Genomic DNA, 19986 nt, shown 5'->3' on the forward strand with positions numbered 1-19986 from the left:
CCCGACTGTTCGTCCAGGCTCTTTTGACATTTTCGTAGCTGATGATGATGATCATCATCATCATGACAACAACAAATTCTACGCTGTCGTTGATCGGGCACTAAAAATTAGGTTAAGGCTGGAGCATACCACGTGTTGCTTCATATTTTGTGAAACTCCAAAGTAAATAATAAATAAGATTGTGTTGAAGCAGGAATCTCGAAGTATTCACATTGCACGACTTACTTCACCTCACAGGACGGCGACAAAACATCACTTGCCTGAAGTGCATTTTCACTTCTCTCTTAACATGAAATTGAGTACAGGGAGCTCCGCTCGTAATCTTTCTGCCGCTTCTATAGTCTCTCAAGGTACGAGGAGAATGAAAATAACGAGGAATTGATATCGCAGTGAATTTCCTATAACTGTTACACGGCAGCAAACTGGAACTAGCCTTGTTTGGTCTCCCTGCACTTACCCTTGTCAGACTTTCTCTCTCCCTTTCTCTTTCTCTGAATTAGAGGACGGTACATTAGCCGTCTTCGTCTGACGGACTTGTTGAGTATCTTATGGAGCCTGAGGCAAAACTTCTCTATTTATTTTAATCTCCGTTTTAGCCCACGAAAGAATTCGCCGAAGACTGTGAACCTTCCTAATGATAAATTTGAGCGCAGCTCTATACGTGTTTTCATTTCGCAGTATGTTGGCTGGCGCGGACAATTTTTCTCGTGCGGCACATTAGAACCGGAACGAAGTGTGGCGCGACTGCCTTACTTATGGAAGATTGCGAGAGGCAGCGCGAAGGTGACGCGTAGGCGCCATTCACAGGAGCCGCCGCAGACAGACCTCAGCTCATGCAGCGCTTCGTTTCGATATATGGTATCTGTGGCGTCATCTGTAAACAGACGACGATCGCTACTTTGGCGCCATCTCGTAGCCGTCGTCGCCGGAAAGCCAGTCTTAGGTGGCACTACGCTTTTCTTCTCACATTCTGTCTCAACTTTAACGGGCTTACGGTCGAAACTGATCCCCTGCAATAATGCCCTTGTGGCGCTGCAGGTACTTGTATAAATAAAAAAAAACAAATAAAAAATAAATAAAAACAAATAGATAAAAAGAGTAAAGCCTCGTTTGACGTGTCCATAGTTAAGAGCTCTGTACGGTAAAATAAAGTTCGAAACATTTATAGACTACGCACTTTCCCGGCGCTATGTATGTATGTATGTATGTATGTATGTATGTATGTATGTATGTATGTATGTATGTATGTATGTATGTATGTATGTATGTAGATCTCAAACCGTTTTCCTGCCTACTTGTGTCACTGGGTAGTCCATGGTCGAATACGTAGCTCATCGGCCTCTGTGCAGAAGGAACAGGGTTCTAAACGAACCGTCAGACTTACCTGCGCCACTGAGTCTATGGCAATGTATAAAAATGTGCCGCTCTTCAAAGAACGTCTTTCACGCGAACATGGGTAACTTAGACGCAGGACTGGGTAGGTAGCGTTATATAATGAAACTATTTGACGGCGACTTGGAGATCTGGGTGTGTGCAATGGGTGGATGGATGGATGTTATGAGCGTCCCCTTTGGAACGGGGCGGTGGGTTGCGCCACCAAGCTCTTGCTATTATACTGCCTAATGTCTTACGTAGGTTAAACAATAAAAAAAAAGAAAAAGTAAACAGTACGAACTACCACAACCAAATTTTCTGATCCCCTATTGCTAACTGTGCTTGTGTACGTCTCGGTTTTTTGTCGTTTCCCTACTTTTACTCCACCAATCCTCCAATCACCTCTTACTAATGCCTATTACGCACATGTTTACTTTTCCACTGCTCTCGCTGAACCCAAGGGCTTCAAGGAGGTCAGTGGTGCCTCACTCGACCGTTGGGTAGACGTCTTCACATCGTAATAAAATATGATGATAGACATTATAAAATATTAATTAAGATATAGTTAATTAGGGTGCTCGAACCCATGACCTGTTGTGTTAAGATGAGTTAAGGCACAGTTAATTAAGATAGAGTTAATTAAGACACTTGATCTCACGACCTCTGGTGTTAAGACGAATTAGGGCATTGTTAATTAAGACATAGTTGTTTAAGGCACTCGAACTTATGACCTCTGGTGTTAGTTAAGATGAATTAAGGCACATTTAATTAAGAGATAGTTAATTAGGCCACCCGAACTCACGGCCTTGGTAGGAGTGGAACCCTCGGCCTTTAGTGGGACCGAAATTCAATGGCACCAAAATCGATGACGCCACCAATGATGGTTGAACGCACGATCATTGGTGGGAGTCGAACCTACGCCCTCTGATGTTAATTAAGGCACAGTATATTTAGACATAATTAACGAAGACACCCGAAACAACCACCTTCGGTGGGCGAAAACAAGTAACAGGAAGTAACAACGCATTCGAATGCGAATTCCAAGTAATCGAATGAATGCCTGCTGAGCGCGCAGGCTTTCGCCTTTGGCGTATGCTAATGTGGCAATCAACTCCTTATTAGTGCCTTATAGGGGCAGTGTGTAAATGGCGAAATTACAGGCAGTCATATTTTAATGCACCCCCATTCTTTAAAGACCTTGACAGTCGCGCCTGATTCGAGATATTTATCATTGCATTTCAAGGTAACTCCCGACACGATCGAAACAGAGCACCGCACCATCACATCGAACAGAAAGGCCCCGTGACGACTAGCGCAAAGAAGTGGGAAACGGAATGTATCGGCTAGTCAGGCGGCTGCCAATGATACGGCATGCTTTGATCGGCAAGTGTGTGCGGCTGCGTGTCTGTTCAGAATTTGGCACGGCATGCCACCTTTTAAACTTAGTCCCGCACTTCTCTACGTGACGTTGCTTCCGCGTGACGTGTACGTGACGCTGACGCGCAGCTGCACGCGCTCAGACGAGGCACCTTCAAAATATAGGGGTGGATGAAAATGTTGTTGCCTTCGAATTAGTCATGCATACAACTACCCACAAGGCATTCCAAAAAATTTAATAAATAATTTTTTGTCATTTAGTCTTCCGGACTTGACTTTACTAGCTGCAAAGTACGTCTGCCTCGCCTAAGGACACGCCTGCAAGAACGCCGTGTTCGCTGCGCTCATAAAATTTTTTATAAAATAGGTGTATTGTCTGAAGAACACCTTGTATATACACGTTGGCCTCTTCTCAGCGAAAAAAAAAAGTTGGTCTAACGGTTGGTTTCGAGCGCCAATTCCTCAGCAGAGCTGCCAGACGGGATAACCATTCGAGCGTGACCTACACAGTGACCAAGGAAGACGGGAATACGGTTTGAGACAAACATACATAGCTACATGGACAGTTAGTCTCCGGAAAGTGCGTGCAAGAATGGGAACGCATTAAAACGCCAGCTGTCGCGAGTTTTTCGTGACACGCATTCACTCATACTTAAATGATATTGGGCGACACAAAAAAACGACACACACGTGAGAGAAGACGACACACCAAGCGTTTGCGCTTGGTGTGTCGTCTTCTCTCACGTCCGTGTCGTTTTTTTGTGTCGCGCAATATCATTTAAGTAATGGATTATCAACTTGCCCGGACTGCTGCTTTCATTAAGTTCACTCATACTTCCCAAAGGTGAAATTTTGCACGGATGCGGCTATATATCTCCAAACCGGAAACTAGGCTCCTTGTTTGCTGCAAAACTTTGTTACAGGGAACATTTGACGGTGCGCACGTGGGCACAGCTGTTAGTCCGCGACTTCTCGAATAAACCGGATGCGCGCTGTAAATGTAGGACACCGGATGTGCTGTGCTTGGCGTCCTTCGTGCTCCAACTGTGGTGCCGGGCTTGGCTTTTCGCGAGCCACCGTTGTTCAGTCAGGTCCAAACAGCACTGACGAAATGCCATTGAATGCAAACTTTCCACCAAAGTTGTTTTCACGCTCACTTTCGAGCCCGTCATGCGCATTTCATATTCACTGTGGGCCTGAGCAGCTTCCCTGAATAAGCTTGCGTCTAGTCGCTTGCCACGAACGGCAGTGTCGCGAGAACGAAATTATTACATAGACATTAAGCGAGATGGTATGTTTCAATACCAGATTTGCTCCGAGAAGCGCACTTTCTCGGTAGACAGATGCGTCTTGATGACTGCCCTGGCCTTCTCAGTGGGTAAATCTTGTCACGGCCAGCATAATATCCCAGAAAGGAAACATTTGGCCCACACGCCGCGGCGCTCTGTGCAGGTGTTTCGCTAGCATGCTTCTTGAGGCGCCGCAGCACGAAATGGAGCCACGTTGTGTCCGTCTTCGGGAAGTCCACAACGAAGATATCGTCGTCCCTGGGCTCACCGCGTAAGGCTGATCGCAGCCGTGACTCATCGAAGAAGTAGCCGAACAGGATGCCTTCGAATCGACGACGCTATTTAGCTTTAACGGGGGTCGGTTCCAAGCTCTCTCTGTTGGTATCGGCCATAGGTACGCCTTGAGACTCGCACCAGATGTACGTCTCCAGCAGAGGAGTAGTACTTGTTTCTCTTTAGAGTGATACCTGCACGATCAACATACACGGGGTTTGTGGCGTTGTGAATCGTTCGACGGGTGTAATGAACAGCTTTAAGTTACAAGCAAGTGAGCGATTGTGATACACATCGCTTTTACTCGTCACTTTGAATGAAGACACACAGGGTGATGTTGAAGCTCAACTCTTTTATGACAACAACCTATATGCCTGTACATGAACGAACACTTGCGTGGACGGTTCCGCTTCTGCTGTGGACGCATTACAAGACTTCATATAAAGGTGCGGACAGTTTTTTGGTTGCTGAGTTGAAAGCTTTATTATCGATATCAAATAGAATTGAAGACGCGATGCAAAAAGAAACAAAATACACAGTGCTTTGTGCATTCATTATCTTTCTTTCGCGGGTTCTTGCGCTGTTAAATCATGCACTATTACAAAATTCATCAACAAGGTACACTCGATTAGAGAAGAAATAAATCACTTGACGGCCATATAATTAAAACAAAGCGCTGTGCTGATAACACGAATGATCACTTCACTCGACCACACGGGCTACGTAAGCAGCATTGCAAATACCAGACTTTCGTAGGCCGTAGAACGACACTGGTGGGTCCACTTTGTAATTCTTAGCGTCTGTTACACACGCTTGGTTGTTACATGAGTAAAGGGTTGCATAAGAAAAAATTTCATTGATAGGCGACAACGAAAGGAGAAGACCGCAGGTGCACTCAACCTACGTAAGCATACGTATAGCGCCGCGAAAGACAAAAGAGCAAACGCCGACCGCAGCGGCGGATGAAAAATGCGAGGAGTAAAGAGGAGGAGGAGGATGCAGCGGAACCATGAGGCGGGAAGCGGAGGAGAGGGGTGTGGAGCAAGGGTGAAAAGAAAAGCGTAGGGCGGCAACGATGACCGTGAGATGGCGCCAGGTTAGTGCGCGTCGTCTGGTAGGTCTGTCGATGGCAGCTGCTGTGAATCGCGCCCACGCGTTAGCCACGCGCTACCTCTCGCGACCTCTAGATTAGCGTGGCAGTCGCCCTGCGTTTCACTTCACTCCCTTTGCAACGTGCCGTACGAGACAGTTTGTCCGATCCAGCCAAAATATAGCGAAATGAAAAGACGTACGAGCTGCGCTCAAACATCGCATTAGGGAGTATCGTAATCGTCGCTGAGCTTTTTCTATTCTATAATAACGATTTAGCAAAGAGTGTTTGTTCAAAAATTTGGTTGTTTGCGACAACTGCGTAATACACCATATAATTTCATGCGACATTGACGGCCCTGTTATTCAACCAGACCTTGAAACAAATACGGTGTGGTGCTCAACATGGCTAATGCTGCTTAATCTTTCTAGGACTAAAGTTAATGTCTCTACCAATAACCGTGCAAGTACACTTCTTTATATGTACGTGCTCGATTAACAAAAAGATACTAGAGTATGCGCCTTCCCACAAATAGCTTCGCGTTCATTTAAATTAAGATTTAGCATGTAATGCACACCTTGAGCACACTCTAGCTTGAGCAAACCGTTCACTCGTCTTGCTGCACCTGAACATGAAACGCGCTCTTTCACACTTGAAGTAGACTAGCATACGTCACCCTAGTAGGCCAAAAAGTCAGTTACGCGTCAGCCATTCCGAACCCTCAGCATAATTGACGACATTGAATCCCTGCCCAACCGTGCTGTTCGGTTCATTTACTTTGATTTCTCACGATACTCAAGCGTAACGGCACTAAAAAGGCCTGCTAAACTGGACAATTTTTCACGCCGCCGACAAATCGCTTGCTTCATCGCAACTTGCTTCATGAAGATTTTTTTAATGCCTTCTGTAATCTTTCCTTTAGGCGATCGCGCTTCAAACGCGTCATTTCACCCAATTTTTCATAGCTAGAACAATAATCGATTGGAATAGTCAAATATGTCCGTCCAGCGTAGTCATTGTTCACAGCCTCGTATTCCATGAGCTTGTGGACACCTGTTGCAGTGTGTGAGGCGTTTCTTGCTTTCTTGTTCTTTTTTTGCAAATTGTGCAGGTTTATTAGGCATGATCATTGTATATATTTGTATTTCTGTGCCTGCAGCTTGTAAATACGCTTCAATCAGACATTTGCTGTCGCTTAACTTGCAATCTCTTGGTCACGTGTTTGTGCAGTATGATGTATTGCATTGCCTGCGTATGTGTTGTAGTTATGTATTACCCAATTTTGTGACCCCCCTCGCTATGGATTACTCTGTGAAAAGGAAGTGAATTAAGACGCCGGTAATTAAGAAATAGTTAATTACGGAACTTGAACTCATGATCTTTGGTGGTAGTCGAACCCTCGACCTTTACTGGTAGTCGAACCCACTTGGGGATATGGGCGAACCGGCCATATCTCCAAGTTGGATTCCAATTGACATCGAGAAGGTCGAGACTCAAACCCACGACCTCTGGTGGGAGATGAACCAGAGAGAGACCTTTGGTGTTAGTTAAGGCGATGTTAATTAAGGCAGTCGAACCCACGACCCAACATGGAGATATGGGCGAACCGGCCATATCTCCAAGTCCGTTTGCAATTGACATCATGAAGGTCGAGAATCAAACCCACTACCCTTGATGCTAATTAAGACGAAGTTAATTAAGACGCTGGTAATAAAGAAATAGTTAATTAAGGATCTAGAACTCACGACGTTTGATGGAAGGCAAACCCGCAATCTTTGGTGTGACTTAGGGCGGAGTTAATTAAGCTACCTTTCATTAAGGTAGAGTTCTTTCGGGCTCTAGAATCCACAACTTTTGGTGGGAGAAAACAATAGGAATTAACAACACATTCAAATGAAAATGTCAAGTTATGTAATGAATGCATCTTGAGCGAGAAGGCCTTCGCGTTCCTGCTCTTTAGCGCATGGTGAAGCCACTGTTAACTTTATTAACACTAGGGAAGTGAATTATTCTTAGATATGTTACAACTTTATCAGCCTTCTGCACGAGCTTTAAATTGTTCAAGAAATATTGAATAGCAACATGAAAAAAGAAATTTATGCAGACGTAGCGCCCATTCTAGAATCTATGTAAAGCGAGGCTTTTATGGAGTGGTTAAATAAGCGTTATAATACTGTTCATCCTCTGCAACACATCTTAGAGCATAGCGATCTAGCACCTTGCCCGGCAAATCAGCAAGACTCGCAAATCTCCCGCCGCGAGATCCACGTGACCCACATTACTGCAGATTACACTATTTTCGGAATTGGCCCACTTTTAACCGTGAAATTTCTGAGGTCGGCCCAGTTTACTATTGCTTGGTCTTCATAGCAGGCCCACCTTATTCGGCTGTAAGCCGACTGAGCGTATGCGCGGGACCCTAGCTAAAAAGACGTAAAACGCTTCGCTTTACTTAAGGGGTTCTGCACTTGAAGGTTTATATTTGTTGAACTCGGCATGTTAAGGTACCGTTTGTTGTTCCACTGTGTAATTTCGTAGAGAATGAAGCCAACAACCAGAGCATCTGTAGGGCTATCATGGATGAGTCAACATTTAAGCCGTTTGGTACACACATGCCCAGTATTATATAATAATGCCCGTTCGGCTACCTGTCGAACATCCCGCAGTTCACCAGTGGGCTGCCCGATTGTGGGCCGCATTGTGAACAATATAGTCTAGCCATCCCGGCCCTGCGAAAGTGGATGTCTAGCGACGCTGTTGAAAACGGCCACTACAACTGCTTAAGGGTATATGCAATTATTTATTGCGTAATGGTAATAGTAATTTAGTGTAATGGGAGTTATTGGAGTAAATGTAATTTTGACAGCATGCCGCTGCCCATAGCGGTGCTGCAACAACCTTGAACTCGATTGCTAGGCTGGTTCTCTCATATGCGAGACACTAGGTAAGTCACTCCCCATGTCGCAACCTGCGGTCCGTGCGGCAGCTTGTGCAACAGTAATTTTCACCGGGAAACGCATGCTGGTAGCAATAAGTGCTTCGCATTGTTAGCAGGAGCACCTTATCATCACTTATGGGGCTCTGAGGCTTGTTTTATGTTTGTTCTTTATTGAAACGTATGCTGATCCGCATGCCGTATGCGTGATTTGAGAGAATGTATGCACTGTTTCCTTCACTTTGCTGACTTCTTGAAACCTCTGCCTTACGGGGGCATGAACCACCGCTCCTGGCCCTTCACTGCAACCGGGATCGGCCCACATTTTTGCTGACGGGCGTGGACGCGGAAGGTCAAGTTTAACCAACTAGAGGCTACCGTTTTGCTGTAAAAATTGGTGTTTCAGAAGGTCACTCGAATTTCAACAACTTTCATATAGCAGCGTCAAGAGCGTACGCCCTTTTAATGACATGCGTATTTACGGTTCTTAGTTCTAACATGTTTACTGCATTATAACATGTTTTGGTCAGCATTGAAACATTCCTATAATGCATCATGAAATTTACAAATACGTGCCCTAAGCACGCATGTTATTAGAAGGTCGTTCCCTTTCGACATCACTAACTACCGGTTCCTGAAATTTGAGCGCCTTTTCTGAATAACATTTTTAAAGCAGCTGCCCTGAGTTTCTCACGCTGCATTGCGGGGAAGTTTGGCAGGCCGAAATTCCGGAGTATGAAGTTTTGTGGAGTGTGTAACCTGTTCGGCAAGGGAGAAACAACCGCATAAGCAGCAATATTATAGTTGTCACGAACACGCGCGGACAGACACTTGACTTGAAAGCACTACAACTCCGGGAATTTTGGTGCCATCATGTAGAGCATGCCCCACATGATATATGAGACAGGCCTCTTTATCATAAAGGGGAACATGCAGGTTTTTGTATTAAAATATCCTATGCTCATATATGTGGTTATGGGGCACATTAGATTTTTTGACAGGATATTCCATGTAATAATATGAGAGCATACGAGTTTTACATGGTATACCCATAAGTGGATACGAGATTTCTAAGTTCGGGACATATGCTTTTTTGTTGTCCTGCATAAAATATTATTACCATGCTGTGGATAATATTATTTCTAGAAATACTACATACATCATGCGCGGTTTTACATGAAGTAGTATCGCGTACTCTTTACACAAAGCACAGCTCTCTACTCAGGCGTCTTGAATCTTTTAACTGTACTTCAACGTGATGCAGAAATAACTGTTCGGACATTCTCATTGTCGCTGGGCGTATAGGTTGTTCCGGAGGCGCCTGGACTCCCGGTACGGCAACTGCTTCTGCCTCAACTGTCATGGGCAGGAGCAACACAATGCCTCCATCTTCAACTACCACACCGTGTCGGCACCGAATGCTGGTGAGGGCAGCTATTCAGTAAGTTGCGCAGCGTATCGAAAGGCAGCCATACACCCATCTTGATCAAATCAATTTGGGAGTTCGATCGATTTGTCCAAGGCCTCCCAAAATTTGTGCTCGGTTCGCAAGAGCCAAGAAGTACTCAAGGGCTCATCTGAGGCTTTCATGGCTGTTATGTGGCCTCAGCTGAGAGAAATTCCATTACATGCTATTACGAAAATGGGCATACACCTGTGCGTTCACTGTTGTAATGCTATCCGCCTTTCTGCTCAGCGCGCCTATGGCTTGTACGTTGCTGCTTTTACGCAGCCGAATGCATGCAGTGATATAAGACACGAGGACCTCGGACTAAATTGCGTTTATGTACACACATACAAAAAGAACTAGAAAATACGAACTTTTTTCATTTCCCAGAACACTTCCAGACATACCCATACACAAAAGTACTCGCCACTGACACGACATCCTATGGTGAACAAAAATAATCATTAGTTTTCCAGCTACAACAACGGGAAGAGTAGTTCACGTCTCTCGATGGACGATATTAGTGGTTGTGTTGTTGATGCGTGGTTCTATTTCTGCGATGCCTGCTTCGGGCCGTACAAGGCACTCAGACGTCTTGGTGCTCTGCAATACGAGGTCGTGCCCGACGGTGTCACGCAATCGTAGTGACACCGTGCTCGCCTTCAAGTTGTGCATGTAGTGCGTCTTAAGCCGTTTTACGCACGCTGGCAAACAGCGAACTTTTAATTCTTCTTTGCTGCGTTAGTTCCTTTTCTTTAGGTGTACATTTTTTTTGCTTTTATGCTATGTGTGTAGCAGCGCGACGATGACATTTAAGAAGGGGGCATTGCGCGTATATTTGCTTTTCTGGTGACCGTTTGTCACTGATTAATATTACGAAGGTATCGCTCGGCGCAAGATGCCCTCTATCGGAACTTTCTGCAATGTTATTGCTGATTAATATCGAAAGAATATTTCTATAATCTGATTGTGTGTGCGAAACGAATATTGGTGTACATTCTAGAACTTGCACGAGCATGAGCGTTTGCGCTGGAACGTTTGAATAATGATGTGTAAGTAGCTGACAACTTTGACCCGCAGTTCAGGGACCGAATTCAAAAGGCTTTTGTTCGTAAGTGTTGTTTTGAATTGGGGGGGGGGGGGGGGCGTGCTTCCATTAACAATATGTCCAGTGACGTGATTGGCTGGCATACGGTCTTACGAACCACTCTAGCGCTATAACTTTTTAGTGAATTTTTGCCTAGATTTTTGACCACCTTCGATCGGGCTCACTACTATATTTAGCCTCTTACTACATGCCTTTCAAAGTGCTTTATTCTTAATAATCACGACCACATGACAATATGGCTGCAGATTAACTATTATTATCTCATCGCCTGAGGGTAATACTAATAAATAAATAAATAGACTGAATACCGTTGCAATCCGTAACCATAGTAAGTGTAAGAAGAACGATTAAATGTGTGAATAAGAAAAAGGCGAACAAATGTCGCAGTATTGGCGCAGACTACCGACACGTCCTAGCAGTAAGACGGAAAACACAGCGCCGGTTTGGGCTTGGACATCGCCACCAAGACCAAGCAGTATACTGGACGCTTCGCCGGGCTATACAAAGGCTGGGTTTGAAACCGGGGTTGACACCGGCTTCCGCACTTCATACATCTGATTAACTTCCACGCAGAAAATCTGGAGATCCTATAGTGAACGTTATTCCAGTAGCCGTTTCCTTGCTTTTGGCCCTTCTGAAAGAAAATAAAGTGTGAAAGAGCTAGGCGAAGCACTGAAACACATTGTCCAAACTGCTCCAACTTAAAGTCAGTCAATTTGGTCATAGGGAGAGCAGCAAGAGACAGACAGAGAAATGACGCATAGAAGGGCAGGGAGGTGAACCAGGGGTAGTTCCGGTTATTTACCCTGCATGGGGGAATTGCTACGGGGTTGGGAGATAAGAAGAGAAAGAGTGCAGATGGAGAGACAGAGAGGGACAAAAAGGGGGACGAGTACAAACAATCCGCGTACATGAGAGCGGTAGCGGACGGCGTTTCTAAAGTCTATTAAGATGACCCGTAGGTCGCAGGAACCTTAGTAGCGTGAATAAAGCCTTCTGTCCGGAGTTTCTTTCGGAGCACTTCCTCGTAGATTTTAGTTCAGATAGTGGACGGTTCTCTAGTTGTCCAAGCACTCTGCACGCCACTTACCTCTCGGGACTATAGCGCGGACAGACACAGATAATGTGCGTGAGCGCCTCATTACTGCTGAATCACCAAACCCGGGGCTGTTGGCCGTTCTAATCAGGAAGGAATACGAGAATGTAAATGCGACGTCTAGCCCCGACCGGTACAGCATCGTCTGTTCACGTCGTGGTAACCCTGGCGGTAGGTGCATTTGTATATTCGGAGATAACGAAGGTAAACGACGAATGGCGAGAACGTTCGAGTCCCACATGGGCGACGCACATTCACGGTGCATCAATCGCAGCAAAGGCGGAACACAGCGTCTGTTCGTCAAAGTAAAATCAAACCACATTGACCACTTTCATGCGCAGATCAGATGACTTCACCGGCATCGTCATTCCCGATCATGTTGCAGTGTCCCGGGAGCCACTGAACGATTATGTCATGCCCCTTGTCATGGCCGCGATAATATGTCGGTCGAATTTCTGAGCGCCATTGTTCATTGGGTCCATGGCGCATTTGACTTTGTATGCACTGAAGGGCGAGCTGCCTTAGAATCACAGATAACTGTTAATTGTTGAGCTGTTTCCTGATTAATTATTTAAGTGCAGCTTGGAGTGCACTAAGCTCGGCACCCGTCTATGTGGTCGCACATGATGCTCTCAACTTGATTTCTTTAGGTTTTTCTGCGATGATGACTGCAGGAGCAGAGATGTTGAATTTTACTTAACCACCTGTGTAGATATGCTGCCGAATCTGCGGACGTTGTAAAAAGTGCTCCAGAGTTGCTTGCTTTCAACGACACTCCAGCTTTCTTTTTGATGCCCGGAATTGTCATTTGTACTTGCGGCCACTGTAGACATCACAATAGTGCTCACATTTGTGTAGCAGGTGTGAATTGTGTTGGCATGCAGGATTGATGTTACTTACAATTCTTTTGGCAAATACTGAAAGTGGCCTCTTTGCTGGCAAGCAAGCAAGATGCTGTGAGGGAATCCGAGTCAGGTGTCGGATGATTGCTCTTGGGACATCCGTAGCAATGTGGACCATGATATGAGGATACCTTGCAATGGCCACTGTCGCGATCGATGATGTATTTTTTTGAGAGACCAAGACACGCTATGAGTGCTTTGGCTTGCACGCTCTCAAGCCACGAAAATTTGTCGTGAAAATATTTCATAGTACATGTAAGCTGTAGCAGAGGGAGCCCAAAAATAATGCGGTATATAATTGAAACATTCTTATGGTAATGTAGCGCCCCAGCACTTCCCACCAGAAAGCTCGAGATGGTTCACAACCATCTATATCAAACGCTTTGTCATGTACGAGATATGGGGCTCCAAGACAAGTGTCTATCAATGATGACACCCAGAAGTTGGTGCGCTCGTGGGTTTGGTAGAATTTAGTATTCGTCCAAGAAGCGTACAGGGTCATGGCTTTGCGAGTAAAAGCAACGAGTGTACACTTCTCAAGTGAAAGCTTCAGTCCTTACCTTCTTATTTGTTGTTCTTAGTTCTTGGATATGCTGCCACTGCCTTTTAAGCCTTATGGAGTCGTGCGCCGATTATACGCGTGTCACTTCTGAAGCCTATATGCAAATGTCGCTCGCATATATGGAGAGTTGTACGCTTTGCGGCAACAAATCGCTAAGACCCACGAGCGCCAGGTAGAACATAGTAGGGCTAGGTACACCGCCTTGCGGTGCCCCGCAACTGGTATAGCCAGACGGCGTTGGTCCGGCTTCAGTCAATATAAAGAAAAATATTTCATTCAAATGGCTGCGTATCCAGCGGTAGACGTGTCCACCAATCCCTACAGCTTCTGAGGTGCCCAGAATTTCACCCTGAGCTACATTGTCGTAGGCACCGTTAATATAGAACAGCAAGGTAGCATAATTTCGTGTCAGGTGTTTCCGGCATTGTACGGTTGTCACGAGGTCAATAACACTATCTATTCACAAGCATTCGCGTTGAAAGCCAGCCATTACCTCTGGATAAACGCAATGTTCCACGTACCATTGTCGGGATCATTCTATCCAGTAGCTTGCCGACGCAGCTGGCTAGTGCTATTGGACAGTAAGATGAGAATTTCAAGGGATATTTGCCCGGCTAAAGGACTGGGGAAAGGTGACTGGATTTCCGGGTAAGGACCAGCCCGACACGCCATGATGTGTTGTATAGGCCAAGACGTGCACCTCTGGTCTATTCACCAAAGTTTGCAAGCGCAGAGCATGTGATACCGTCGGGCCTGGTGATGAATAATGCCTGCACCCTTGCAAGCGCAGAGTACGAGATACCGTCCTGTCCTGGAGATGAATAATGCATGCACCCTTGCAAGCGCAGGGTATGTGATACCATCGGTTCCTGGTGATGAATAAAGCCTGCACCCAGTCATTGCGGCCTTCAATTCTTCAATGGGGCAGCAAGGCCCATTCAAGGCCAACGCTCAAGGTCAAGCTAGATAGTGCGGCTTTTTTAGGCAAATAATGCGCGTTATTCAACCTGCATTCCCACTTCGCGCCCTATCATCTGCTCCACCAACATTTTTTTGGTCCTGTGGCCTGTTACTTTATCACAAAGTGTGCCTGTTTTGCACCGGGATATGAATTCGGCCAAGGGATGTACACGATTACACGTGAGGCAAAGTGATTACAATGACGCAGGAATGACGCTGACGCTGGACGTACAGCCACAAGAATACCTGCCTACCAGTACTGCGATGGGTTTCTTGGTCATGGTGCACGGACGCGGCTTCAGGGCGGACGCATGCGGCGACTCGGTCTTCGCCCAGCCTGGTTACATCACATACATCGGTTTAAGACAGGTACTTAGTGGCGTTTATTGACGAGATAACATTTTATATTGAGTTCTAAATGCCTTATTTGTAACTGTTTTCTTTTATTTTGCAAGGACGCTTGCATAGCCGGGTCATTTGGACACAGCTCGGCATGCTGGCCTATGCTCGTGGACTGTACAGGTTCAACCAATAGTCGTAACATTCATAACTACTATCTTGACGCGTAGGTCATACCTAAAGGGTTGACTGTGCTCTGTCGTAGTGAAGAAAAAATAGTTTTGTTTCTCTTCTAAGATATGCTCCCATTGCAGGAAACAATTTCGCGAACACACATAAAAATTACATGTGGTTAGTCGTAATCTCGTCCAATGCCATTATTCCCGTGCGATATACAACACCACGCTTTTGAAGCGCTTGAAGCGTTTTTGAAGCGCTTGAGATCAAAAAGCGTGGTGTTGATTGTATCAGTGAGGCCTCAGTTTCTCTTTCGACAAAGGAACTGGTGTATCTTGAGAGCGACACTTAAAAATTATTCTGTATCTTGGCTTCCTTGTGCGATGCAGATGACTGCCCTGTTTATTCTTGTTGTTTGGTCCTTAACAGCAACTATATATTACTATGTCAAGAAATAAAACACTCAGTTGTTAGTGCGCCTACGTGCTTGTCTCATGTCTCCCTTCTTCGTGTGTTGCTTTATTCGGTGCCGTCTTTGTAATCAGCGTAGCGCCAAATGCAAAACCCTGTCAAATGTAAACGTGAACACCCGAATCACCATTGCAATGACCATGTTACGCCTCGTGAGCGCGTGGTCCTTTCCTCTGTTACGTTTTTTTATTATTGTTTGTACTTATTGCAGAGCGCAGCCCCTTGCATTGAGGCTCGTGTTCTAAGGTCAAGTTTCCGACATGTATTTTATTGCGATAGCAATTTTGTGGGCACTCCAAGGGTATTCTTGCCGTAGCCGTGATGCTTCGTATAAAGCCCAAGGGCAATAACACCGTCGCCACGTGTAGTATGCTGTATGTGCGAGTGAAAGCACACGAGGGAAGCCGACGATCGCGGCCTAATATGGCGCGCGCGAACGAAGAAAGCGGAGAGCAAAACGCGCCGTTTTCCGTCGCTCGAAAGACCGCGAAACGATGGAGGGAGGGTGGCGGTGTTGGGCTCCGGCACTAACTGCGCATTTGCCGACCTGGTGTAAGGGTAACTGATGATCGCGGCTCAATCTGGCGCGCCATATCTGGAGGCAAGCGGGGAGGCAGCTCAGGAGGAAGGCGGGGGGGGGGGGGGAGGCTTCGACTCCGTCAACAAGTGCGTACTTCGTACGGCCGCGCGCGGTGACGCGCGCCGTATCTTGAAAATGATCTGCGGACGGCTCATACCTTCATGCGCGCTGTGTGCTCGCCGCCCTTGCGCTGAAGCGGTAGAGCGCACGAAGGTCATTTCGCTCGCAGCTGCTGCCACGTTGCTCACACCAGCCTACTGACAGCGAGTGTCCGCGCTCATTGAGTGTGATGTGTTCATGTTTGCTCGTGTGCGCTGATGCCATATGTTTGTTAATTCAGTTAGCAAGCGAATGTTTCCTACTTGGCGCGGCCGATAAAACCACTATACTTACATTATGTAGCTGTGCCCTAATTTCCTATCGCCATCGATGCTTCGCCTTGCACGTGAAACTGTGACACTTTCGGTAACCGAGGCGCCAGCGTCATTCTATACTGTCTGCATTCAGGCGACGCTAGCGTGGATTGTGCTTTTAAAGCAAATCTTTCCTCCAAACCGTCCCTGACTTCGCTGGCCGTGGGTGCTGCTGCTGTCTTACAGAACAGCTCATAGGACAGCAGATTGGCCTGTATCAAAACGGCTCACATGCAGCCCCATCTGCACTGCCAATAAAGGCCGGGTTTGTTCGCCACGCAGTTATGCATTGAAATAACAAACAGTACGTAAATATCCTCAGCGCAACAAATCTCCGCGTTGCAGCACGTAAATGCTTTGATAATGTTCTATATGCTTTTTCCCAGAGTATGGTGTGTCTGTTCGATCGGTTCCTTACCGAGTGAGGAACATGGGTTCATCCAGGAGAAGGCGTTATGAAAGGCGGGCGCCGGATGCTATGTGTACTCCGCGGTCGTGTCATTCACGTGGGTGGTGAGAAGGGCGTTTCGACGTCATCTTGATATGTCGGGCAGCCACGTGATCGGAGATTGCGTGATGAAAAGCTATCACGGATACTGGTACTCCGCAGAGGTCCCGTCGATCACGCGGGTGGCGAGGAGTTATGCTTGGCAGGCACGTGATTGCTACTCTACAAAACGTGTTATGGAAGGTTAGGCGCTTCGTCGCATTTCTTTAGCCACTTCACGACACCTTAGCCATATATATTCGAAACTATGCGTGCGATTCACATATTTTTTGGACGCCTTTTCATTCCGTCTGGGGCGTCGCTTGCTGGAACCCGCATGCAACGAAAGCATAATATTATCACTTATGTATTTGTGGCAGTATTACCCACGCGCCTTACTTTGGTATTGCTGCGTAGTGCAAAGAAACCATTACTCCATCATGTGTGCTACGCATGCACAGACCGCGCTGTTGTTGCAGCACAAGTGACGCAATCGGCGCTAAATTTCGCCTCACGTGCGACATCTAGAGAGGCGATGCTCAACAGTATACGTTTGTCGATCCAAGCAGGAGGGGTCGCATTTGAGAGAACTCACTACGCCATAGCAGGCATACGTCATCGAAATTAAACCGATGTTCATCAGGGTTTATATGGCCTACAAATGTGCGATTTGTTGCAGAACTATAACGCTTGCTAACATCATATGGTGTTCCTGCGTTTAACGCGCACGGTTCAGAAATGGCGTTAGGAGGCTTGGGTTAAGAGCCTTAGAGGGAGCGAGCACGATTGCAAAATTAGACCGTAAGATCTCCACTAGCTGAAAGGCGAGTTAAGCCCGTAAGCTTTGCTATGCGTGAATAAGTGAAACCTGTGTATTTAGTTACGTCGTTTCCGTACCCTATATACAGTATAGTTCCAATATGGCCTCTGCAACACGCTCAAAACGTTTCGCGTACCACACTGCCAGCTGCATCCCTCAATTAGTCTATACGATTTTTTTTCTCTGTGCGCGTTCGCGTTACTTGCACGTATACGGTCTCGTCACGCCGTCCGGAACTGGAATGCGAGCGAGACGCCATCTTTGCGCCGGCGTGCGGTATAGTTCTCAACTGCATGTTCATGGATGTGCTGAACACGCTGAACGGACAACAACTCTGATTCAATTCAATGGCGAGAGAAGTGAAAACCACTGCATTGGTTCTTTCGCGTTTCCATTCCCATCAAACTTGTCAAGCAACCATGGTAATATGTTATCAATGGCAAAAACTTGTTGAATTCTATTCCACGTTTTCCTCAATCTCTAATCCTCTTCCGCGAGTGTCAGAGATGACCAAGAGAACTTACTTCACGTGTCAGTGTTCATGAGAAAACAGCGGAAGCATACTTCATAGCACGAGCAGTGGCAGCGAAGGTACCACTGCCCAATATCGACGATACGCTCGGCGTACGGCTCGGCGTTTGGAGGAATGACCGCTCTCGGAGAAAAAACTCTACCCTGACACTCGAAGCATCACTCTTGCATACACGTGGCCCCAACAACCTTTTTGTTCTTCTTGAAGGCGACTGCACTGTAGCCCACCTGTGGCTGCCAGGGAACATTCATCTGCATGTGGGTTCACACTGGCTGCATCTTCCATTCTTGTCTTTCTCTTTCATTATCTATGTTTTCCCCTTTTTCTTCGCCAAGTGCATGTTTAACTAACCAGACACTGCGTAGCCTAACCTCATGGCCTCTTTTTTCTTCTTTCCTTTCTCTCTTACAGGGGAGGCGCACAGCGCTCCCAGAGCCGTATCAACCTCCATGCAGAGACACCTGGCCCAGCAGGCTCAAGCACTACCTTCAGAACACCACACGGTACACTCGCGAGGTAATAGCCACTATTTACTTCGTAAACACGCAGGCACTCCATCACGTGCCCGTGCCAGTGTTGTCTTTGCTCACCGCAATAGTTTCATAAATCATCCGCTATTAAAGAAAAGTCGATTTCCGCCGTGGTGGCTGAATGGTTATGGCATTCTGCTGCTCCGCAAGAGGTCGCAGGTTCAATTTTGTGGCCATGTCAGGTGCATTACGATAGGAGGCGAAATGCAACATCGCTGGAATACCCAGCTTTTGGTGAGCCTTAGAGAAGCGCGGGTCGTTACAAGAAATTCAAAGCTCCCTTCCGAACAACTGTGTGGGCTTAAGAGGCTGTAAATTGTGGATAGATGGTCAAATGAATTTGTAATGGCCACAAACAGCAATAGTTTAATAAGGGCGACGCAAGCCTGTGATAACGCAGTGGATGTGACAATGCATTATTGCACGCGTCAGACGCTAGAGGCACGAGACCAACGCTTTGGGATTCACTTCTGCCTTCATCGGTCATCCGTTTGGTGAAACTCCTTGCCAACATCTACGCATTTTTTTTCTTTTATTGCTGCGAATGCAGAAGAACACAGCAGAATAGCGCAAGAAAAGGAAATGCTCCGCGAGGCATACGTGTTTTGGAAGGCAGGCTTGTATCGGTTTGACACATGCGTATACATACGATTCATTATTGATTTATTTGTCTTATTTGTACAATACTGCCAGCTGCCCTTTGACGGCCAGGACAGGAGTGGTTAACAATGAAGTAATAGCTTTATATTAGGCACAGGTACGTACACGTCAGAACAAAAGAGCCCCACAAAAAAAGACGGAAGACGGAAAAAAGCATAAAGAAATGAACAAGCAGGTTCTCGTGCGCAAAGTCATGATCACTTGCATATGACAATCCGAAAACACGTGTGCGTAATGAAAAGTGAAGATTCTGTGATAAACGTACATTGCATAAAGAAAGAAGAAACATAAATGCGTGGACAACGAGCGTAATGAAATAAAAGAAATGGTTACGACAGCAGTAAGACCGCATTGCGTGCGCCGCTTATACGACACAAAGAAAATGAATGTAGCAAATCTGATAGATTACGCTTGGTCAGGAAAGGCAGCTAAAAATGATTCAACGCTAACTAAGTTTGTTACTTCTTGCGGTAGTGAATTCCACTCCGCAACAGTTCGTGGGAAAACGGAAAAGCGGTATGCCGAAGTTCGTGATTGTGGTATTACAATACTTATTTCATGCTT

The 19986-nt window shown here is 46.2% G+C and overlaps 1 protein-coding gene across 2 annotated transcripts in view; it reads left to right on the top strand.

Annotated features, from left to right (window-relative positions):
* LOC126537491 (acid-sensing ion channel 3-like) overlaps positions 1-19986 on the top strand; it is a 75989-nt gene that overhangs the window by 43259 nt on the left and 12744 nt on the right. For both annotated transcript variants that reach the window (XM_055074294.1, XM_055074295.2), the window contains exons 5-7: positions 9644-9762; positions 14622-14782; positions 18644-18748. In XM_055074294.1, coding sequence (XP_054930269.1) covers positions 9644-9762; positions 14622-14782; positions 18644-18748 — 385 coding nt within the window. The remainder of the gene's footprint in view (positions 1-9643; positions 9763-14621; positions 14783-18643; positions 18749-19986) is intronic.

Source organism: Dermacentor andersoni, chromosome 4, assembly GCF_023375885.2.
Source record: "Dermacentor andersoni chromosome 4, qqDerAnde1_hic_scaffold, whole genome shotgun sequence".
In the NCBI taxonomy this organism is placed as follows: domain Eukaryota; kingdom Metazoa; phylum Arthropoda; class Arachnida; order Ixodida; family Ixodidae; genus Dermacentor; species Dermacentor andersoni.